Here is a 25,615-nt window from a genome sequence, read left to right on the forward strand (position 1 = left end):
AAGAGAGAGACTGTGTGTGTGTGTGTGTGTGTGTGTGTGTGGGGGTGTTTGTGTATCTAAGTTGGTATGCATGGGCTAATGTGTTGGTGCCTCAGTACGTGTCTGTCTGTGTGTGTGTGTGTGTGTGTGTGTGTGTGTGTGTGTGTGTGTGTGTGTGTGTGTGTGTGTGTGTGTGCATATGGGCATGTGTATATGTGCATGTGCGTGTGTGTGTGTTGAGCTATTCTGGGTAGCATCCAGGGGTGTGGTCATAATTCCCTTGATTAAGCCAACAGGTAGGAGGCTGTTAATCTCCCCAGCCCCCAGCCGATCTAAATGGCTCCTGCACAGTGGCAGCTCTTCCAGCCGGCTCAGCCAATGACAGCGCTGCGGGGAAACCCCACTGGGAGGCTTGATTATAAGGACAAGGCTATTCATACACACACACACACACACGCAGGGATCCCGCCCCAACCCCACGTGTCCTGGTCTGAATTAGTAATATTCTTCACTTTTCACTCACTTTTTTTTTTTGTCTGTTGGCTCCTTGTTTTGGCCGTAGCCTTGTTTCTGTCTGAGTGGTTTCCTGCAGCTCAGCTTCCCTTCGCACCTACCCAGACTCCAATTGCTGATCGCTGCAATTGGATTCACCTCCCTGTGCGAACTGTGACTAAACACACACCTGCACACACGTAGCATCAGGCACACACTGGCTCGATGAAAAGGAGACGTATTGTTTTCCAGTAGAAAATAACAACCCTCGCAAACACAACACACGCCACCGGGAATCTAGGAATCAAAAGATTTTTATAAAAGCTAACGTTTCAACCATGGATGTTTGGCTTTTTCTATCTGTGGATTCCGTCAATAATAACTTCTTACACAACCGGCCCCGGTACGAACTGGGTTAACGTGAACAGGGAGAGCGGAGTGAATTATTGTTGACAGATTAATCGAATGCACCACAGGGGAGCGCCTGGCTCTCTTCTGACCTAGCTAGATGAGCGGCGGTGCGGTCGTACGATCTAGGGGTCTCTGAGAAGCGTATAAAATCTGTGAGAAACGGTGCAGGACAGAATATCCCCTTCAATGCAAAGAGGTGACCAGAGAAATTCTGCCTTCTTACGCTAAGCAACACCCCAAGAGACTCACCTTCAGACCGAACTTGTGAGACCGATCTGCGGTGATACCTCATTGTTATTTCATCCTCAAGTGCGTCAGCAGAAGCTTTTATCAAAGGGCACTTTGATAACAAGAGTGAATTGTTCTATTCTTTGTTTACATCATTAATCAGCAGGTAGGCATCTTGCTGAAGGATGCCTAAGGCTAGACAGCAGACATGGCGGATCGAACCCAGAACTTTGCACCTTGTTTTCAAACACCTCTTACTACTCTCGACAATTCCCGAAAGTGCACTTAAGGAGGTGCATGGCTGCCGCATGAAATGCAATGTCTTTTTCATGCTGCTGTCGCACTGCCATGTGAAAGCCCTGGACACGCTTGTTGCTAGACAGACAGCCTCACCTTGAAACAGTAATAAAAATCCATTCTGCTCCAGGTCTTATTCTTTCATATGGTCCTCTTGGGATCCTCCCGTAGTGACATCAGACCAGAAGGACTCCCTGATTGGAGGACTATACCCCTGGCCCCTCCTTGTCACCATGCAGCTGAAAGCCCACGTAGGAGCGGGGAAGATACGTGGGACGTGACTGAAGAAGGTTGGAGCGGGGGTCACCATTTTGGAAAAGTGCTCATCAATATGTCTTCTGGCAGTAGAATAAAAAAATAACCTCTGAAATCGTGTATAATAATAATAAGAGTGTGGGTTTCCTTTAGAAACCCAATAAGAGTGTGGGTTTCCTTTAGAGAATTGTTGGTTGTAGAGCCACTTGTAAAACATCAAGTAGGTCTAGTATTTGTGAATAATTCTCTTTTTCATAGTTGATTTGGAAAAAAGCATTGCCTTTAGTTTTCTTTCACACTGCTGGTCTGTACTTATCCATTTTTGTCCTTCCTTAGGTTATACTACCAACATCTGTGTGGCCAATGTGTCCGCTGGCAAGAATGCGGTTGCAAATTAGACTGCACAATCATGCTTCTCCCTGGCATCCAAGGGAAACATGGATCACAGTTAAAATGGAGGGAACGAGCCAGGACAAAGGAAGCCTGACGGAGACAAGACACTTGCACAGACTAACATTTTAGAATTCCATTCCAGTACACCTTGCTACTGTCAGGAAGCTGGCATGTCTCGCTGAGATGATGGGGGGGGGGGAAGAGAGAGAGAGAGAGAGAGAGAGAGAGAGAGAGAGAGAGAGAGAGAGAGAGAGAGAGAGAGAGAGAGAGAGAGAGAGAGAGAGAGAGAGAGAGAGAGAGAGAGAGAGAGAGAGAGAGAGAGAGAGAGAGAGAGAGAGAGCTCTTTGGGGACTACCCACAAAAAAATGAAAGAGTATTTTTCTCCTCCTCTGTCAAAAACTGACAATTGACAACAAAACCTAAATTGAAAAGCACGGGCACGCACGCACGCACGCACACACACACACACACACACACACACACACACACACACACACACACACACACACACACACACACACACACACACACACACACACACACACACACACACACACACACACACACACACAGATCCCAGATCCCTGACACTCATACACACATCAACAGCTAAAAGGCCAACAAACATCCAAACACACACACACACACACACACACACGCACACATGCTCACACAAAAACACCAGCACACACGCGCACACACACAACACAAGTGGGCAGAGCGGTGATCCGATCACTGAAGAAGAGGATAATTAGCTGCGAGGGAACCAGGGCTGGAGGCTAAGGAGTGACAGTAACCGCCTCCTTAGTATACAAACATTAGATAACCATTAACCTATAAACTAATAGGGTCAGGATATTATCCAGTGTGCTCGTGCATCATCTGATTCGGCGAAAAAGGAAGACAGAAAATATGACTATTTGGAAAGTAGAGTGGTCTGGTCTTGCTCGACTGGTTGTTGTGAACGGCAATGTGTGGTTCCCAGACCACTTCTCAATGTAGATTGAGAAGAGGTCTGGCGTTAGCCAGGCTAGTTCAGAGCATGAAGGACTGATAATATCCAATATCTTTCAAACTTAAAAAAATAAGGAAACACGTTAATTAAGCTACACAGGCGGCCAATTCGCCTCCTCGCTTATCAAAGCAGTGCGGTAAAATATTGGTGCAAATAAAAGGGAAGACAATCTTAAATCTACATCTATCCAATTTAGTTAATCTGGGCAAACAGTGCCCTGGCATATTTCTGGGTTACCATGGCTGTCACTTCCTCATTCTTATCAAATACAAATAACCGTGGTTATACGATATCCAATGTTTTTTTATTGATTAATTGAGCCCCATCAGAAAACCATTCCCACTGGTGACTTTGCACTCAACTATTGCGTTACAATAACCCTGGTTAGATTAGAAGCGTCACATTTTTTTTTTACATTTGGCCAACCGTTCTCCATGGTGCATAAGAGTGAAATCGTGGGACTGTTGTGACCGACTCGTATTAAATCAATGACTTTGCCGGCTGTGTTCCTTCCCTTATCACTGCATTGAGACCTAGCTAGTGGCCCTGAGAGGCAGGGAGGCCACAGAATGCTCAACTACAAGACCTCAGGGACTCACTTCATCAGCGAGGGGATTGGCGACACAAATGTGATTGGAACAGTTTGTCTGTGAACATCTATGAGTGTGTTTGGGAGAGTTTGAGCTTCATGGTGAAGAAAATAATCTACTCCCATTACTTTATATGTCGGTCAAAAGTAATCCTGTTAACTCCTGTCCTCTTCATGCACTTTGATTGTTGACACTTTTGTAAACTTTACATTAGGGCTCCAGTTTGTTATGATAGCCATCTAATGGATTTATGCCTAGGCCCCGAGTTTGTTTAAATGACAAGGCTGAAGAGGCCTTGACGAATAATATCTGGCGCTGGTGGGACACGTGAGGAAAACGCCTTCTGCTTCTTCTATCTTGGTTTGTACTTGGCCTGAATTTTTGGTTTCCAGAACCATGAAGATTATAGAATATTTCCTCTTACCATCGAAATGAAAATACTTGCAAAACCTTTAATGCACAATGCTAATAATGACTCCGAGACTTTTTTTACTTCTATAGTTGAGTTTATTTGTAATATTTGTCCCCTTTCGATTGCCGTGTAACCAATCAGACACTAATTCAATTCACAGTTACGCAAGACTACGGCCTTACAGACAGTGTATACGTCAGTGCCTGGCCTTTTAAAGTTATTAAACCAGGACTAAGGCTTAGCTGCTGGATATTACATGATTGCCTCATCTACCGGTGGTGAGCTAATCGAAGATGCTATTCGGGCACACATACACAAGCACAAACACACACACACAATCCCTCTCCCATTTCTTCCTTCTTCATTTCTTTCCCTCCGTCCGTCGAAGGATCTCATTGACTTTGCATGGGGCGCTCGCGAAATACATTGTGGGTCCGTCCGTCCATTTGGCTCCGTGGCCTGCGTCAGAATTTGAGAGTTGTTCCAACTTTTCAGGCAGCGCCGGATCCGTCGGCCAATCAGATCGGGGTTATGCAAATATAGTCCACGCGTTTCCTGGATCCATTTTGCAATAACAAGCAGGAAGAAGCAGGAAAATATTATTGTATTAATACAACACAAAGACTAGTCCCCCATACGTCAGACACGCCCTCGGCCATCCGCCGACGGACGCATCTAGTGTGTGAACAAGGCGTCACTGTATCTCTCCAGCGAGCCAGACAGACCCAGACTGTACTGCAGGAAGAGGAAGACTCGGCATTCCTTCTGCTGCATCCAGATCATCTGATCGGGCCAGAGAGTCATGTGTCGGAGCCTCCGGTGTGTTGGGCGCTGGAGTGCCGCGCTTTAGGCTAACAGTCTCTCCCCCCCCCCCCCCCAACCCTCTGATGATCTGTGTTCAAACCCCCCCCCCCCCAATTTTTTCAAAGAGCCTTCCTTGAGCGACAACATCATTTTCGACGACATGCATGTAGCAACCCCCCACGTGCAGCAACCCCTCCCGCTAATATCCGGTCGTGGTGCGGCAGGGCGAATTATTCGGTCATAGTGTAACGCGTTACGTAACGCGACGTTGAGGGCACGCTTTGATCAAGTTAACATGCCGAGCACATCCGTCATTAATGGACCGAGCTTTTTCCCGTCTCCATCTGACGAGGCGAGGGCCTTCTGCTACTGACAAAGAGGACGGTGGATGTTTCACTGAAGGGTGAAGCACTGAAGGAGTACGTCTGTTTGAAACCATGTCCGTATTACACTTTATATTATCACTTTCTTTGAACCTACCCCCACAACCCTCTATCAAAGGCTTCCCTTCACGTTGTATTATGAGAGTGTTGCGTGGTCATGATGGCTTCATATACAGGGAATTATTGATTGAGATACAACGAAATTATACTACATTGTAACACCGATGGCCCCTATATGCTATCATATTCTTATTCTTATTTTTCTCTTTTTTCTTATTACTGCAGGGGTTATGCTATGGATACAGGGGGGCTTTGGATTACAGTAAGAAGGCTCCTTTCAAGTGTTTTGTAAGGAGCTGTTCTCCTCAGCAATGGGCATTCTGGGTAATTATAGCCATCCATGGGAGGACGGCACAAAGTCACGTTCCTGCGTTGTGGAACGAAGGTCGACAGTTTAATTGGAAGTGCAAATTGCGTTCACACGTGCGCCCATTGTGGATTGAGGTGAACAGTGAAGGTGCAGCAGGCATTTTTTTGGGCATGCGTGCATTTGACAAGGGACTGTGGTGATGATGGTGGTGGTGGTGGTGGTGGTGTTGGTGGGGGCGGGGGCGGTGTCGGGGTCGTGACGGATGGAGGAACAGCATGAGTCGGTAACAGCTTGTGTACCCTTGGATTTTCAAGCGCGTCAAGAGGCGTCATCGTCCCTTGTCCAAAGTTCTCCGTTGCTCCTAAAAGACGACTCTCACACAACGAACAGGATGCTGTGGCACACATTCGACGACACCGGCAGCGTTAATTCGGCCAAATGTTTGCTGAGAAAAAGCAAATATTGACTTGACAACCGCTCTATCCATCTGCTGGCGTGCCAAGTGAGTTGTTGCCCTCTCCTTCTTCCTCATTTTTTAAGCTCCCCATAAGCTATGGAACGGCCTGCCAGGAGAGATCTGCCCCGTCGGGTCAGAGTTTGTTTTAGACACAATTAACATCACTTCTTTAGACACAATTTTACTGTATGGGTCTTTACTGTGTGATGTTATATCGTACCGCAGCCGGTCAATTTTTTAAGATTGGGTCTTAGTGTCTTATGGTCTTTAAATTAAGTTGCTTTAGGAAGGTGCTTTACAAATTAGGCTCTCTTAGGCTCTCTCCATCATCTCCTTTTCTTTTTTCTGTAGATGGCTGACGGCTCAACAGCGAATACCTCTGGTTCTTTCTGTCCCACACTACAAATGCCCTTCCAGGAAAATGACCCTTTATACATCCCAACCAATGGGCTAGCAGGTCAAAGGACAGCAGCGTGTACAATGGCTGGACTGTGCAACCAGCAACTGTTGAGTCTCCAGTCTATTTTGAGAACACGTACCATTGGGATGCTGTAACATAATGACATCTTTCTACTGTTTAACTATTTGAAATATTAATGATCTTGCAAGGGATTCAAGATTATCGTGTTTGTATCAGGACACCAGAACTTAAAAGTTGACAAATATAATTACGTACATGTTTATGTTTTTTGTTTGTTTATGTTCAACATAATAATAATTAAGCCATTTTTCATTCGCCAATAATACTGCAAATCATCCTGATTAGGGTGCTATTAATTATAACTCCAATATTTGCTTCCAGCAAAAGGCCAGATACTAATTTCAACTTGCAAACTCAAAGGTCCCATTTGGTGCCTTAATGTAGACTTACAATCTCTTTGCATGTGGAAAATAAACCCCTCTTATGTCAGCCTACTCCAAATGCTGATCCTATATAACTACACCCATGCCCCAATCAAGGATAATGGAATACATAAAGTCTATCATTATTATTAAAAACCTGTAACAGTATTTTTAGAAACGTCTCTTTTTGATTTGATTGCTTTACTCCCATAATGGTTATTATGTGGACATTTTTATCAAATTTCGGAGAACTGACCTTCTGACCTTGTGTTTGATGTTTGGTCTACTTCCATGACTAATCCACAAATCTAGTTGCACAATCGCCCCCAAGACACTGAATTCATCCAGAGTACCAGGAGAACTGCATATCAAAAGCTTTAAAGAGGACAGTTTATTTTTAAAGTGGAAATCTCAAAGGTTTTTATGTAAATACATGTCTGGGAAGTTTCCATCTATCCCCAAATGAGTTAACACAATGGTGATCTGGCCTATGATGAAAGCCCATGCATTTGCAGTATTATCTAATAACGAACTGGTTGTCGACGGCAATACCATTACATTGGAACAATCACTGCATATATCGCCAAGAAGTTTCCGAAGACAAGAAAGCGGAATTCCTTGAGATTGCCACTTTCCGAATCGTATTCAAATCCAAGATGAAATAATGTATACGTTCAATGCAAAAACCACCCACACACACAAAATGCAAAAACTAAAGTATGAATGCAAAAAGAAATGCAGATTAAAAGGTTTCTATTTAAATGTTTCATAATGAGTATGGATTTCAGATCATGGAGGATGCGGTTTTCCCCGGGCACCATTCATGATGCTTATTTATCCGAGACTGACAGGTTGTTTTCTTGGCTCTGCCGTTCCCTCCTCCTCTTCCCTTCCCCTCCTCCTCCTCCTCCTCCTCCTCCTCCTCCTCCTCCTTTCCTTGGAAATGGCTGCCCGTCTCCACAGGCTGGAGCTCACGTTGATGAGCTGTGTCACCCGGAGATTGTTATCTTAGGGAGGCACAGCTAGACTTGTTGCTGGTATTCATAAGTACGTGCACGCAAGCACACACATGCACGCAGGTAGGTGCACACAAACAGGTTGGTTCACACAAATACGCACGCAGTTGCATGCTCGCACATGCACGCAGTCATACGTGCACGCAAACACACACACACACACTGCACATACACAGGTAGGTGCAGACACACTGGTAGGTTCATACGTACACACGCAGTTGGACGCACACACACGCACAGTAACACGCACGCAAACACTCTCACACACACACACACACACACACACACACACACACACACAGCTTACTGCTGTGCGTGTCTGCTGTGTGACTTCCTGCTCCATCAGAGTAAGCTGTCTACCTCTGGCCCACTCTCTGTTGTTTAATACCGGATTGTGATTGGATAAAGAGGGACACGCTGGCTGGCAGATTATATTCGTGGGAGATTTCGTAACCCTGGGTTTGATAACCAGTAGCTATTTTTAAAAAGACAATCCTAAATTTCTGAGATTTTGTTTATTGATTATGTTAGTGACAATAAGCATTTAGATAACATTGATTACAAAGGATTCAGCGTTTTTGCAATAGTCGGGGATACTCTCATATCTGTCAAAATGAGACAATTTGAAAAACGTTTTAAATGTGATCCTAGGGGATACATATTACTAGCAAAATGTAATTTATTCATTAATATTCAGCTCCTGGCAATCGTACAAGTTACATTGCATATATCTCAATTCCAGGGCCGTTCGAGTGGACATTGCCAGCTACCTTGCCAACACTGCGCGCTCAATAAAACACAGTCAACAAATCAGGCAGAACGAGGCGACTGGCGCAGAATATCTCTTGCTAAATCAACACACACACACACACACACACACACACACACACACACACACACACACACACACACACACACACACACACACACACACACACACACACACACACACACAGACATGACATCATTACAAGAGAGCCACGTTCTACCTCTCAGGCCTGTTACTGTTTATGCCTTAGCGCAGTAGAAAACACACGGCAGCAAATCTGAGCGGAGCATGCACCAAGTCAATGAAAGGTGTCTGGCTCTCAACACGGGCAGACTCAATGAGATATTAGCTCTCCTGCCTCCATCCATCAGCGCCAGAAATACCAAGAAAATGGGATTTCTTGAGAAGGAGACATAACAATTTGGCCTGAGCACCGTAAACACGGACTGGGCCTATTTGTTTACCCTATTAGGGCAAAGTCAGAGTCAGATGCATTTAGATTACAGGATTTCACCATCATGAGGTGATTGTTTTCTGTTGCCAACAAATAACCACCTGTGACTTTGCCTGCATATACAAGGTAGAAATGGCTTCCATTTGTTGAGCCTATAGTATGCACGAGGAGTAGACTGCGGACCAAATAAGGTAAGCTTACACATCTCCAGTTAACAGCATCTAATTGTGACTGGACGCTCATTAGCGCAGAGTGTAATTAGCGTGATGTCAATGGGTCCCGATTTGTACAGCGCTACGCTAGGCCACTCATCGTCTCGAGACTTACCAGTTCAACATGAAGTAACCCCGGCAGGAGAAGCTCATGTCTTGGCCTGTTGAGACAAAAAAGGGAGAAAAATGTGATTTAAAATTTAGGGGAGGTTGATACTGAAGCCCTCTGCTTTTTTTGTCCGTTTTTACCTCTGAACCCTTCGTTATGAGGACAAACACAGCAGATGGAGAAGAACGCACAGAGCAGAGATAGAGCCACACAAGGCAGCACTGCAACGTTCTACCCCTGCCAAGGAAAACCAAGACTAAATGAAAGGACAACATCAAAAAGTAGTGGCTTCACAGCCCGTTATTTGAGTCGGGGGGGAAAAAGGCAAATAGGTTAGGTACGCTCTAATGTAGCATAACTCTGACTAAAGAACACATACGCTAATAACCACAATACCAGACTACGTATTGGGGCCATCTGTCTGGTCTGGTGTGTTTGTCTGTGGGTCTTAATAAAAATATAATGCCTGCAACCTTATATGTGCATATATGTAACACCTATTTGCCAGCCAGGAAGAGGAGGAGTCTATTGGTGATTACAAAAGCCAAATCTCAGGTATAGTAGTTTGACGAGGTGATAGCCGAACTGCTGGGGTTAGACATTACATTGGCTCTGGCGGAAATCAGCAAGGGCAAGGGGGGAGCTAAGCGAGTTTCCTTTTTTGTTACGTGGATATTCATCGAGCGATGTAGGTTTGTAAAAACGAGAGACGATTTTTACGATTTTTTAAGAAAAACAAACAGGACGTTTTTGCCTGTTTTAATACAACCTCCGATAAGATAAGCTGTGGAAGCACTACGGTACTTGCACTGCAGAAGAAAATGAAAATGGAGCACACCACCTTGGAATCTTCGCTTCTGCCAACAGGCCCCATTAATTACTGTAAAAGGAGAGGGATTGTCTTGTTCGACGACGTAGTTTGTTTATTTTCTTTTTTTAATGTTCAAAGCAATGAGAGCAAAATCGACCAATATATAAACCCTCCGGGTTGACTGTCAATCATATAATGTTTGTTGTGGTTCCGTCTGTCAGGTTGTACAGATCCCCGCCCCCAGGAACAGGATTGGGCAAAATAAATTAGAAGGGAAAGAAAGTGCAAGTGAAAGACCGGTTCACACATATTTGAGGTCTTCTGCCAATAGACTTGAGCCGTTAATCTAGAGTCTGATTTGTGAGACCAAAAAAACCTGATAGTCTACAAGAAAATGAAAATGAGAAGTTGAGCATGCGGCTGAGTGAGTGAGCCGTCAAGTCGTTGAGGGAGAGAGCAAGTAAGTCCAAGGAACAGGCCATAAAGCATAGAGGCAGCACAATGGCCGTGCCTATTGTGCCCAAAAAACATAATAAAACATGGATTTGGTCGCTCACTCATAGGTCCACTCGGGCAGGACACTAATCCTGAATCAACGCTACCCACGACCCTAGAAGATATCAATCGGGATGTTGCCATAAATGCCACTCATCACTTCGCCCTCTCTGGACCTTTTCTTGGGATAGTGTTTAAGCATCAAACAGCCATGGGAAAAGGGGATTTATTTTTCTCTGCTTTTCCTTGTTACAGGGGCCTGTCATTTAATTGTTATTATCAGCCGTGTGTTGTTTCTGTTGTCCCTGCGATCCGACATCAAAGCTATTGTTGTGAGAGAGAGAGAGAGAGAGAGAGAGAGAGAGAGAGAGAGAGAGAGAGAGAGAGAGAGAGAGAGAGAGAGAACAAGCATCCACAATATTTCAAAACGTCAGATTACACATTGAGCCTGTTCTATCTAGGCAAACACACTCACAATTAATAACAACATCTTGTGTTCTTAATGTAGGGTTGTATATGAGCTTCTATACCGATTATCATGGCAGCGATATATATGTTTAATACCCTTTTTTTTTGGAATTAGAAAAACAATCCATCGACATACTAACATAACACAGCTTCCATGATACTCATCAAACTCGGCGCTGCTAGTGACGGATGACAAGCACAGGTATGATTGTACGAGCATAAGCACCATTATGTGCATAATATGCACTCCAATAACAAAATAAATAATTAAACGCTCATTCAGTTTTTTATTGATGCTGTGGGTCAATTCTAATACTAGTACAATTTTACATCTGCATTGCCTCTTGTTTATTAGATGGGATTGCCCATTAGAAGGCATATATATCGCGCACACACACACACACACACACACACACACACACACACACACACACACACACACACACACACACACACACATTATTATTTATCATATATAGGCTATATATCATATATATAGTATGGCATTAGTTATCGATTAGCAACAATTATCAAAACACATGAATAACACATTTTAGTGCTTCTATTTAATGTGGACTAAACAAGGTGAGAAAACCACCTGCAACCTGCCTCGGTTAGCCTGTAAGCTTCTCAATGCCCCTCTTCGCACAGACTCTGTACAGTACACTATGTGACTGTGATGACGCCACAGCCAGAGGGACAGGCAGATTACATTTTTTTGTGAGGGCGGGTAATGTTTGCTTCTTTAATCACCACTGAGGCAAGTATGCTAGTCTAAACAATCCAGAACATGCATTGTTTTCTCTTTACATAACGTGAGCCCCATTCAGAGCAGCACGCTTTTACCATCAAGAAAACACCATTCATGACCATAAAATGTAGCATGGTTCACGCCATGCGAGTTCCCGCATTAAAAACTCGATCACAAGCAGGATTGTTCATAAAATCCGACCGCATCTGACGGAAGAGGTTGCACAGCACGTCAAGCGAACCGAGGCAGAGGCACACGCAACATCATTCCATTGCATTTCCCAGACTGTATACTGACACACCGGCTATATTTGCTCTCCAAACATGAACGCCCATGGGACAAGCTTGGCAACCTTTAAACAAATCATCCCGTTCATTTTTAGTTCGCAGCCGTTCAAACAGAAGCCACAGATCCCACCGTCTGTCTAATTCAGCGCATGATGTCGTCTTTTCCATCCTCTGTGTGTTTCTTAACACAGGAAGGGGCATTAGAACCGGAGCACGGTCCTAGATTAGTATGCATGGCAGCGACAGATAAGGCGCCTGCATGTATATACGGGCTGACATTAACCCGCTCCGTGTGACACACAATCGGTCCCGGAGCGCCTGTCCACACGCGTGTTTTCTTCTGATTATTTCGCATCGGCTTGCGCATACTCTGTGCTGTGACAATCGGAACGTGTTTGTGAAATATATATAAAAAAAACGAAAAAACAAGTGGCGGTGGTGGAGTGAGATTAACACTGTTGAAGCGTGTATGATATCGGTCAGCTCAGCTGGCTCCTCTCCTCCCTCACTGTCCCGCTAGAGCTAGCTGTTGGCTGTAGCCTGCGAGGCGGAGGAGGAGTAGGAGGAGGAGACCGCCGTTACTCGCAATATCCGCGAAGTTTTCTGAAGCCGTGTGATGGAGGGGTTTTGACGTTTGACTCATACAGCAGCATCGTTTGCTTTGAGAGACATTGTACATGAGCGCTCGTCCCCCGGACGCGTTTCATCTGTCGGGCTACAGCTAGCTAGCAGATGCTACCGTACGTCCCCAGCTGTGTTTTGAGAGAGTGCAGGAAGAAGAGACGCGTGGAGTATGTTTGATGTTTGAGTGATGAGAGGAAATTGCGGGGAGCCGCGCTAGTGCTAACGTCTGCAAATAAAAAGAAAAATAGCGTGACGGACTTTAAAGGAAGGTCCTGTCTCTGTTGCATGCACCACAAAACCAGGACCACAACATTATCAAATGCACGTCTCAATGATACTCGGCGAAACAGCCCCGAATGCTCCGTATTGCAGCAACGACACATTTATGTAAAATAATGCATTTTTCTTACGTGGTTTGGCGTGCGAGGAGGGGACGGATTTAATCCGGTGGCGAGAATGATGCTTGCAGGGATCGGGCCGGGATTTTCTCTGTCTCTCTTGCTTCCAGCTGCTGTTGCCTCTACCCCTTCGCTCCGACTGTATTCCTTCCAATTCGCCCTGTTCCTCTTGTAGAATTCGCCCTCCAGTGGAGAATAGTCTGATGCAGTTTGATAAAGAATCCCTCTTCCAGGAGAACAGGGGAGAGAGGGAGACAGAGAGTGAGTGGGAGAGGGAGAGATAGTTTGTGTGTGTGTGTGTGTGTGTGTGTGTGTGTGTGTGTGTGTGTGTGTGTGTGTGTGTGTGTGTGTGTGTGTGTGTGTATTAGGGGCCCAAGAGTGAGTCATCTGACAGCACTATAGACCCCCCCTCCTAACACACACATACACACACACACACACACATACACACACGCACACACTATTGCATCAACACGGCTGATGTATTCTTCATAGATAGATCTATCAGATTGATACTGAGACAGACCCAACCCTGCCAATATAGAGCAAAGATGAGCAAAACTCATCTTCATTTTGTGAAAGGAATCATTTTGGTGTACAGGATGAAACGTTGAAATTGGAACAAAAACGTAAATGATGAAGACCAATACAAATTTCCATGCAAAAAAATGTAGACCTGAATTGTAGCAGACATTGTGTTGGAAAAGTGAAAGGAAATGATTTGACATTGCCTCATAACGTTTGCTGATGTGCCTCATTTTCTGTAATATAGTTATTATATCTTTGCAATCATTTATGTGTTTCTCTAAGTAATGTGCTATTGCTATGACGTGTTCACTTTAAAAACCAAAGCACCATTGCTTTGAGGGTGAGTTAAGGATAACGAATAAATACAGCTTTTTATGGTCTGTGACTGTGTGTGGGAATGTACATACGCACATATGTGTGCAGTGTGCACGTGCTTGCATGCATATAGACACATTTTAATGTCCAGTCACATTACCTTCCAACTTCTCCAGTTAATGGCTTTTACTCTCTTCTGCTGTAGAGGTGTGTGTCATTAAAAAGCTTGATTAAACAGCTCCTCCTCCCCCCCTCCCCTCCCCCCCCGCCCCTATGAGCAGATGGACAGACGCAGGGACCCTGGCCTCTGGAGTTTGGTGAGGCGTCCGTGTTTATATAACCCAGAGAATCTTATTAAAAAGCCCATAGCCTCTGTCCTGAAGCCCGGAGTGGTGTTAATTAGCTCACGTCTCTGCGGTTGGCATGCAGGGAGGGCATCGGAACGTACAGATAAAACTGTAGGGGGAGGGGTCGGCGAGAGTCCGGCCTTAGCTCCCGACGTCTGACTGGGAATCTCTGGAAGAGAGGACTGAAGGATACGGTAGTTATGTTTGCACTCGGCGTGCCGAAATGTATGAACGTATGTGTGTGCACGCATACACACGCGTACTTGGATGTTAGCACACACAGAAACACACGGTCAAATGCACAGAAACAAATGCAAAGTATGAAAGAAATGTAATGGAAGAGGAAGAGAGGCCCAACAAATATGCAGTAATGTGGATGATGTAAAATAGCTTGTATGGCCATAGAGAGTCACAGATGTGTGTTTAGAGATGAGCATAGCAGAGTCCTCCATGGAAAGCCATCACGACCAATGTGTTTGTGCGCCAGTGAGGATCCTGTGGTTCATTTGAAGCAGTTTGGAGTTCAGGGTTTTATAGAACCCTATGAACTAACACATCTGGCTTAAGATAAAACCACTAGTTGCCACCAAATGAGGCAAGTAACTAAATCCTCATGCAGACAAAAAAAAAAAGACAATAACAAATACAAAACACAAACAGACACACACACAAATCCAAGTATAGTAATAGACACATTTATTTGAATTACAGGCAAGATTCCCTTTACACTATGCTCTTTTCAGTTTCATGTTTAGCTTTTATGTCATACACACACGTTTACAACCCAGAATGCATACACAAACAAGTGGAGGAGGAGGAAGGGGATTGTTAAATAAAGTGGTCCTGAACTACGGGGGGGGGACGTGTCCTTGTGTTTCTAATGCACGACAAGCCTTACTCAGTAGTGGTAGTGTACTATGAAAAAAAGTGCACACGCTCTATTCAGTATAAGACAGCCTCAAATACCTTATAATGGCAATTTAAAACAGTGATGCATTTCACGCATTCAACATCTACACAAGGCAAACCCACTGGAAGGCACGGGACTCTCACAGTCAGTCATCTTTTTTATGGTTATTTTCTTTTCCTAAGTTACTCGTACACACACGTCAGGTTACCTATTGTACTTTTTCTACTTTTTACAGCCATCAAATCAATTTGAAATATCTCATAATCAACATATGACAACATCGGTTCAGGCACAGCACTCACAGGAAGTGGAGAACGCACTGACAGGAAGTGAGGGAGCACTTCCTCCGTATGGTCGACACAGGCTGGGCCTTATGCAGGTGTATTCAGGTACTCAGGACTGGGAGTGTTAAGGCCGGTGCTCTTTTTACACAAAACAGCCAAGGTTGTCGACGGTCAGTCCTAAAGTCCCGACTCTGCCACTACCAGACCGCAACACGCTGCTGTCGTCAATATTTAAGTTCTGAGACCGACGTCAGCAGTAGGCAAATCGTATGAACGGTATTTAAGAATTGAAACGTTGACAATCGTTGTACAATATGAGAGACACAGTCTAGTACTGGTTGTCCGTAACTGTTTAGATGTGTGTGTGTGTGTATGTGTTTTAGGGAGATACAGTAGTAATGAGGGATTATACTTGGGATCTATTTTGGGTAAAGGGAGATCTTGGTGGTTTCTGGCCCATCCCGGTATTCCCATGTGGTTCTTCCCAGCAACACTAGGTCGTCGTTGTTTTTGCAGGTTCAGTTAATTTTTAGTTCATTTATATTTAAATGTTATGGACTTTCTATACATTAAAACAAATGTACATCAAGTTGATATATCTATCTATTCTTGCTACATAGCCATTGTAACATTTACATTTTCAAAACATGCAGTTGCTGTACAATTTCACTTGTTTTCACTTTCTCTCGGGAACCAAACACTTGAGACCAGGTGTCTCAGATATTTGCCTCTAAAAAAAACTATAAAAACCTAAATAAAGTTGATCAATGGAAATGACGAAACAACATATTCGACATGATAATGCCATTCCTAATATCATACAAAAGCATAACTCAACAAGGAAAAACACCTCTGCATTGAAATGGACTAGCAGCAACATATAGACCTAGTGCAGTGAAGACAAAATGTTAAAAATATAAATCGAATAAAATCCAACAAGCCACCAGTGCTTGTGGGTCAAAGAGTTACATAAAAGCCTCCAGTGTAAATTACGGGATGGATCATTCTAGACGACACGTCTATGGCAGCTCGACTCTGAATATGTAGTGGTTGGATTAACAATAAGACCCCCATTTCAGTTACGCTCTTATCCGCTTTTTGAAATGTGCTTCCAACAAAGCCAAACCTTGGCACCTCTGGACATTAACGTGAATTAAAAACAGGGATGGAACAAAAGACGAACAAAAAAAAACACGATTAAAAAAAGAAAGTATTCTCTCTCTCTGTCATAATTCAAGTAAGTCATTTCCTGCAAATCCTTAGTGCTTTGTTACACATCCTGTGGCCGTACCAAAAAAGAGACGACAACAAAACATACAAATACATTAAAAAGTATTTACACAGATGGGTTTTCTTTTGCCTTTTTTTCGACAGGACTCTGAAAGCAAAGGCAGGGGTGTGTGTGTGTGTGTGTGTGTGTGTGTGTGTGTGTGTGTGTGTGTGTGTGTGTGTGTGTGTGTGTGTGTGTGTTGAAGAGGGGGGGGGGGGGGGGGGGGGTGCAGAGGCAATCTCTACTCACCTAGCTAGGCTCAGATATCAACTAATCCTCCCATTGGTTAACCTATAGACCGCAGGCGGATGTTGGGAAGGGCCCTTCATCTTTCTGTCTGCGGTGGTCACAAACATCGCCACCCAATCAAGTGTCCCGGATCGCGACGCCGGGGCGTTTTCGTCGAAACGTGGATGGGGGGGGGGGGGGGGGGGGGGGGCTGGGGGGATTGGGGGTTGTCCTCCGAAGTGTCCCTAGAGGGGCGTGTCGTACACTCGCTCCGTGGACCCGTCCTCCGTCTCCTCCTCGGACTGAAGGGCCTTGCTGAGCCTCTCGCTGATGGAGGACACCGACAGGCTGCTCTGCAGGCTCGGGTCGTCCCGGAGCTTGGTCCTGCTGCTGTCCTGGACGAACTCCTGGATCTCCACGGGCAGCCGGCGGAACTTGTCCTGGTACTCCTGGTCCAGGTCGCTCTGCAGCTGCGCGGGCGACAAAGGGAGACGAAACAGCCGTGGTGGTTAGGTCGATACACAGGAAGGCATTACCGGCATCGGAAAGCCTTGGGATGAGGGCGATCAATCGAGCAACGTTTAACACGTTTTGCGCCAAATTTGATCCTTTTGTACTTATTGCACCGTGGGTCAGAGACAAACGCAACTCCGATTTCGCTATTTTTCTTGCACCTATTTGGGAATGGACAATAAAGCTGACGTTGACTTTGATGAACACGTAATGCACCGGCATCGGTAAGCCTTGTGATGTGGGTGATCAATCAAGCAACGTTTAATAAAGTTTAATAAGGTAAAGGTGCTTATGTGGTTACACTTTATGATAATGTTCAGTCATGAGTCATTTATAAGCCTTCAGTTAATGATGGATTGATCTTTAAAAAATATATACATTTGTATTTTAACGTTTCTTTTAATGATTAGTTACTCATGAACTAAAGGCTTGTCAATGACTTATTATCAAACGTTATTATAAAGTGTTTCCAACAGGAGAGCGATGTCATACTGTAGCCGCCCAGCCACTGCTGGAGGAAGGCCTGGATAATTATACTGCATATTGATGGTCTGTTGTTGTTTAATTCTCTTGTTGTATGAGCAATTCGATTAGAAAGCGGAGAAATTCCCTCCAGAGTTGCAATATGGGAGCAGGCAGCCAATTTAATTATGGGCAAGCAAAGTGCTCGGTGGTACAAAGTAAACTGCCGGCTCGGCCGTCTGACAAGCGAGTGGCTAGGGCAGAGAAGAAAAAGACATACTGGCTGTCAAACGCTCACAACAACACATGGGGACAGATAAACTCAAGATAACATATTGCACTTATATTATATATATATAATACAACTACAAAAACCATGGAAGCAAACAAATTATTGGCAATAAAAAACAAGTCGTCGCTGTTAGCAAGTAAGTTCACTTGTTTACTTCTGTAGCTCATATCGCGACGTCCAGTCGTATGAAATGTTTCTCCGGAATCCATTTGGTTATCAGAACATGCCTCCTGGGTACTTATAATAACTTCAGAAACTTCATGTTTCCTTTTAGTTTTTTCACGACAGAAAGCACAAAGAAAAACTAAACCAAAATTCAATAACAGGCAAACAAGATAACAACGACTTTAAAGGGTTCACTTCGACCCGTACAGCATGTACTTTGACATCCGCAGAGAGTGGGCCCCGGGTTTGGTTTTTACCTGGAGGCATGCCTGCGATGATTACAGATGACAAGATTGTATTCATTTTATTCCAATAATTGCTTAAATGCCGATTTGCCTGTTTAACTACTCACCCACTTCCCCCGGGGCAGCCATAATTAAAAAGACAAGCAGCTAAGACGAATGGTGTCAAATGCCTTCCCTGCTCATCGCCGCTGTATTTGTTGAAGCACCGTATAAAGGCCCTACGTCGAGTCGTAAAACATGGCTGTTTTGTCTTTTTTTTTGGGAGAGAGCCCAGACACATAAGTGCTTCAAGTAATAGGGCCACTGTTCAGTGACCCCGTTCACTGCAAACACACCACAACTTCACAGCAGGAAACTGTGAGGATGGATATATGCTAAAACAATAAAGGGAAATCTCCAGACGATGAAAACGTGATTTATGGGTCATTCGAAACGGAATTACATATGCAATTACAGACGCAGTTAATGAGTTATGTCATATCACTTGAATTGATGAGTCAGACTATTCTTACGATTTTAGTTCGGGAGTACTGCGATTTATTTTTTGCCTAACCCTGCCCTATAATGGTAATATAATAAAACAACGTTAAATTACCAAATGAAAACTGTCCGTCTATAAAACTAGCTTTTTATACACCGCTTCAAACTCTCTTCGGCTGCTGTGGTCTGTGTGTCACATCTTCAGGTGGGTAGATTAAGGTTGGCGAACGGCCTTGTCCATTGTGTATCAGATTATGCCCTCCATTTTTATGATCTCACCATCTAGCCTTGATGGAAAGAACTGAAAAAACTGCAGGGGCTGTGGCCTACATCACTCTCAGTTTGTGTTTCGTACCGCATAGTGAGATAAAAACAGTGGTCCATCTATATCTGTCTGCTTCCATTTAGAATAAATCCTTGTTTATATATTTAAAAAAAAATGTGGATCTTCTTTCAGTGATTTTATGAACTGAAATGGTGCTAACTTTAGGGACAGCTTCATCCCAATAGAAAGAACCACAGGTTTATTTTGCATTCTACATACATATACTTAATTACTTAAAATGATTAATGGTTGGGCCTTGATCTTGCACCAATTTGGTAGCATTTGGTAGCCGTAAAGTGCTGCTCATGTAAATGCTGTGGCCTTTACCTGTCTCCCTGTGATTAGGACTAAACTAAAGTCACATTACGGCTAAGAGGATGATGAGGAGAAATACGTAGTGTGAGATACGAGAGAGAGTGAGTGTGGGCGTGGGCGTAAGCATGAGTGTAAGTGAATGCGAGTGTGACTGTGTGTGTTTGAGTGTGAGTGAGTGTGTTTGAGTGTGTGTGCGTGTGTGTGTCTGTGTGCATGCATGTGCATGTGTGTGTGTGTGTGTGTGTGTGTGTGTGTGTGTGTGTGTGTGTGTGTGTGTGTGTGTGCGTGCGTGCGTGCGAGTATGTGTGTGTGTGTGTGTGTGTGCGTGCGTGCGTGCGTGCGTGCGTGCGTGCGTGCGTGCGTGCGTGCGTGTGTGTGTGCATGCATGCATGGGAGTGTGTGTGTGTGTGAGAGAGTGTGAGAGAGTGTGAACACCAGTGAGAGAGAGAGAGAGACTGGGCAGCAGGCACACAGAGCTTACAGTGGGACGACTTCAGCGGAGGACAAGGCCGCGGAGGCAGAAGATAATCATAGCCCTGCGTGTGCGTGTCTGCGTGCGTGCGTGTCTGCGTGCGTGCGTGCGTGCGTGCGTGCGTGCGTGCGTGCGTGCGTGCGTGTGTGCGTGCGTGTGTGTGTGTGTGTGGTGCACGAGGGGGATGGGATAACGGTGCGATGAGAGTTGTTCAAGTGACATCATGTGAAGGGGGCTCACACCGCTGGAGGTCCCTGTGGAGGTTAAGGGGAGGCACGAGAGGGCATTATGGGATGTAGGGGCAGATGAGTGGGTACGAGAGGGGGGGGGGAGGACGAAGAGGAAGGAAGAAGAGAGGACGTGTATGGGGGGGGAGGGGGATTTAACTGAATGGAGGTGTGGAGAGGAGAGCTGGGGTTCCTAAGCTCTTTCGAGCAGCAGATGAACGGTTTTCTCCCGAGCACTCCCGTCGTCGTAAAAAAAAAAAGAGCGGGAACAATGAATCTAGTGGTGTCATCGTGGATTACTGCCCACTCCGTTGGCAGATCATACTCACACACGCACACCTCTCCTTTTCTCTTCTCTCCCCCTCTCTCGCAGTGTCGCTCTCTCTCTCTCTCTCTCTCTCTCTCTCTCTCTCTCTCTCTCTCTCTCTCTCTCTCTCTCTCTCTCTCTCTCTCTCTCTCTCTCTCTCTCTCTCTCTCTCTCTCTCGGAGTTAGTGTCTCGTTGGCCTTCGTCTCAAAGTACAACAAAGGAGCGCTTGATTTCTGTCGCTCTCGAGCTGTCAATAGAAGCACAGAACCATTGGGATTGCAATACACTGTGTGTTTGTGTGCGTGTTTGTGTTTGTGTGTTTGCCACCCCCCACTCCCCCCCCCCCTTCCTCGACACACCCTCGGCACACGTGACCTACTTAGACGAGGTACCCTACACATTGTACCCTATGTGTGTGTGTGTGTGTGTGTGTGTGTGTGTGTGTGTGTGTGTGTGTGTGTGTGTGTGTGTGTGTGTGTGTGTGTGTGTGTGTGTGTGTGTGTGTGTGTGTGTGTGCGAGTAACAGCCCGGCACATGTATAAGCATGTGGCGGGCGGCCGGCGCTGCTAGTGTTGTCATCGCGCCCCGGAGAGGAGCAGACACCTCCTGCCGCCGACAAACAAATTTCCTCTCTCCACGTGTGGCGGGGAATCGAACAGGTGGAAAACAAGATGGAGGGGGGAGGGGGGGGGTCTAGGTGCTTGTGTTTGCGCGCAGATCCGACTGTGTGTGTGTGTGTGTGTGTGTGTGTGTGTGTGTATGTGTGTGTGGGATCAAAAGCCCAGACGCATGTGGCTACGGCCGTCTGTTGGAGGGGGGGGGGCTGGATGACGTGGGGAGGGGGGGATGAGCACACAGCTTGGGTAATTATTAAACCTCTCAGGAAATGATGGAGGACAGGATAAGGAGATTGCATTTTTTACTATTTGGTCACTTAGCATTTATAATCAAAAGGCTGTTACGGTGAATTAAGATGGAGCACATATAGGAGCTGGTAAGGGGCTTTGGAGCATCTCTCTCAGGTTAGGCTGTGGACACTTGCTTTTATACTGAATCTATACACAGCCTTACGGTGCCTTCAGATGCGTTTCAGGTTATTGATATTTAAACTACAGAGCCTGAAGATATGTGTGAGAGAGGGAGTGACCTGCATTCAGGAACATGGATTGTGTTACATATTCTATGAATCAATATGAATGGAGAATCGGAAGTGTGTGAGGAAGGCATTGCCCTGTGTGTGTGTGTGTGTGTGTGTGTGTGTGTGTGTGTGTGTGTGTGTGTGTGTGTGTGTGTGTGTGTGTGTGTGTGTGTGTGTGTGTGTGTGTGTGTGTGTGTGTGTGTTTGTGATGTTTGGTCTACTTTATACAGTCTAGTTTATACTGAGACACTGACCAGCAGCCAAGTCTGCCGGCCAGCTTTGAAATCTGTTTCACAACACTGTCATTTGCCCGATTGCGCGAGCACGCGCACGCACATTCCTAAAATACAACACTCTCTGACCTTCTTCACCAAACGGCCTCATTTTGACGAACCATCGAGGGAAGGTTCCTTCCGAGGACCAAATTAAGTTTTTCTGTGCCTGCTCGCAGCCCGGGCTGGTGACATAACGGTCGGCGCCCCACTACAACGAGGCTCGCGAACCGCCTCAACGGACGCCCTGATGGTAAATGGACTGCATTTATGGAGTGCTTTTATCCAAAGCACTTTACCAAAAAATCCTCCATTCGTAAACACATCCACACACCGACCGCGGAGTCAACCATGCAAGGCGTCAGCCAGCTCGTGGGGATCGGTTGAGATTATTATTACGCGTTTGCTCAGGGCCACCTCGACACTCCAATCGAAGTTTGCAACCTTGAGGTTACCAGCCAACCCGCTCTACCTCCTGAGATACTGCCGCCCTGAGGAATCTGTAGGCGTCAGCGACGACGCAGCGACCGCCGCAATGCTAGAAGAATTGCATTAATGCAGCGCGTTTCGAGGACGGACGCTTCTTCCAGTGGCTTTCATTTATCCATTCAGCGGCTTTCATTTATCAATTCATTCTCACGTTGGTACAGCGAGGGCCACAGTCAGCTTGCCGGGAGCGGTTAAGGTTATCAGGGGTTTGCTCAGGGGCACCTCGGCACGGAGCTAGGAGGAGCCGGGGATGGAACCAGCAACCTTCCGGTCGCAATCTGCTCTATCTGAGCCACTGCCGCGCATCAGCGCGGTTTTCCGAGAGGGAAAACAGGATGCACTGCAGAGTGGAAACTGGCTGGTACTTCCTACTTCCATTCTCTGGACACACACACTCAGAGACTGGCAAACACGCACGCATGCACACACACACACACCCGGACACACACACACACGCACACGCACACGCACACACACACACACACACACACACACACACACACACACACACACACACACACGTGTCTCTGGGTGTTCATTCAGGGGCCCGGGGGATACCGAGGGAAAGGTGCGTTACAAAACATGGCCCAATTAGAAGCCCATTTCTAGATCACGTGACCAAACGAGAGGACAGGGTCGGCGCCCTGACAGGATCGCCTGCTGAGACATTTTTTTAATTTGCAACGGTTCATGCACACTGCGACATGTGTGTGTGGTGTTTCAAGGTTCTATGTGTGTGTTTTTCAGTGTGTGTGTGTGTGTGTGTGTGTTTGTTGGGGGGGTGTTCATGCAGGGTTGGGTTTGGTTTGCAGGGAGTGCCTTTTTGTCAAAGAATGAAAGAGTCAGAGAGAGAGAGAGAGAGAGAGAGAGAGAGAGAGAGAGAGAGAGAGAGAGAGAGAGAGAGAGAGAGAGAGAGAGAGAGAGAGAGAGAGAGAGAGAGAGAGAGAGAGAGAGAGATGAAACCACTTTCTCTCTTCAGAACTATATTTGTCAGCGAAAACCAATTGGAAAATAAAAGCATCAAGATAAGCGTATCCTAGTTACGGCAGAAAGGGCATTGAATGAAAACTAAACAGAAAAGATCAACAGAAATATTAGAAATCCTTTTTGTCCTTATCTACCTCCATCCTGCTTCAAGCGGTTGTCATTGTGTGCTGCCTTCTACTGTCATGTGATTTGACATTTCAAGATAGTCTGCCAAGATGGGAGAATTTAAATCAACATATCGGCAAGAGGTATTGAATGTGCACAACCAATCATAACTAAATACGATAAAAACACCAATAAATGCTGTCAGTTTGTCATAGCTTCCGTCCAAAGTATAGATTGTCCGCAGACACCTGTACTCTTTTACAACCAGTGATAAAGGTCATAGACACAATGGATGTGGATATTGGGAGAAGGAGCATACAAAATGTATGATGCAATGTATGAGACACAAAAATTAAGTGTGTGTGTTTGTTTTTGTTTGCAGCTGTGATTGTGTTTGTGTGTGTGTGTGTGTTATTGATGCAACCTTGTCAGGCAGAGGGGTTGCTCATCAAAGTCTGCGAAGAGGCAAGCTGTGGCCATGTTCACAGAGAGGGTGAGATAGAGAGAGAGAGAGAGAGAGAGAGAGAGAGAGAGAGAGAGAGAGAGAGAGAGAGAGAGAGAGAGAGAGAGAGAGAGAGAGAGAGAGAGAGAGAGAGAGAGAGAAGAGAAATAGAGCAAAAGAGTAGAAGAGAGAATCATAGTGAGGAGAGGAATAGAAGGAAGAAAATTGAAAAACAGATTAAATAACCTCACATACCCGCCCTGTGTCTCACACTTTTATTTTGACAAATCTCACATCCATCCCATCTCGCCGGCGTGGTCAGTGATTCGTCCTTGCAGTTAACGATGTCTGTGATTGGTCGATAACACCTCTCCTTATCCTTATCCTGACCTTGACCACACAAACCTACCACCACAGCTTGTTATTATTCACCGTTAAAGATCCTATCTCGAAAAAACAAGCCAATACCGACTCCCTAAAAAGAAACACAAAGTACAGGTCCGGTGTGTAATCCCACAATAGTTGGGATAAAAAGTACGAAAGCTTTGGAGCGGCCATTCCCATCGCCTGATGTACTCCGTGTTACCCCACATTCAGTTTAAATTATAAATGACTTTGGTCCAGCATAGAACTGCTGATCTGGTTAGCATAACACTATGGAGGCTATAGATGCTAGGTGCTAAAAAGGGTTACTGGGTAACAGGCAGATTTTAAAATGTTATTTTTGCTTAACATATATGGATGGTCATTGTGGACGATCAAACGTACAAAGTAGTATCATGCAACATAGAATGTAATTGCCTGCTTGTTGTTGATACATTGGCAACTACTTTTCAATAATATATGAGCAAAAATGATCTAATAAACAATTTATCTTAATATCGAAATGACCCATTTTGAATGACTTATTTACCAGCTTCCGACCGTACCATGTTAGATAACTGTTGTTGGTTATTCCAGGTCAACAACCCAATTGCATGCCAGGACCAAGAGCCAATCACAGGGAGGCGTGGAGGTGGGTCATAATATGATTATATAAAAACATACTGTGAAAACACATTAGCCCTCAGTAGAATGTTCTAGAAAAGCTGGTCCTCAAGACTACAGAAAACTCCTCTGATTAAATCTTAGAAGAACAGTGCCTCCATAACACAACTATCTTATTAAACACGC

At 45.2% G+C, this 25,615-nt stretch overlaps 2 protein-coding genes across 3 annotated transcripts in view; both read right to left on the reverse strand.

Annotated features, from left to right (window-relative positions):
* plcb4b (phospholipase C, beta 4b) overlaps nucleotides 1-13,627 on the reverse strand; it is a 78,621-nt gene extending 64,994 nt beyond the window's left edge. For both annotated transcript variants that reach the window (XM_030345550.1, XM_030345548.1), the window contains exons 1-2: nucleotides 13,336-13,627; nucleotides 9,496-9,541 (exon numbers count right to left, since the gene is read on the reverse strand). The gene's annotated coding sequence lies outside the window, so the exon portion shown is untranslated. The remainder of the gene's footprint in view (nucleotides 1-9,495; nucleotides 9,542-13,335) is intronic.
* A 3,568-nt stretch (nucleotides 13,628-17,195) lies between these two features.
* The window catches only part of plcb1l (phospholipase C beta 1-like), a 96,710-nt gene continuing 88,290 nt past the window's right edge, over nucleotides 17,196-25,615 (reverse strand). The window contains exon 26 of the mRNA XM_030346140.1: nucleotides 17,196-17,675. Within this exon, the coding sequence (XP_030202000.1) occupies nucleotides 17,451-17,675 (225 nt within the window). The 3' untranslated portion in view covers nucleotides 17,196-17,450. The remainder of the gene's footprint in view (nucleotides 17,676-25,615) is intronic.

Source organism: Gadus morhua, chromosome 21 (assembly GCF_902167405.1).
Source record: "Gadus morhua chromosome 21, gadMor3.0, whole genome shotgun sequence".
NCBI classification, from domain to species: domain Eukaryota; kingdom Metazoa; phylum Chordata; class Actinopteri; order Gadiformes; family Gadidae; genus Gadus; species Gadus morhua.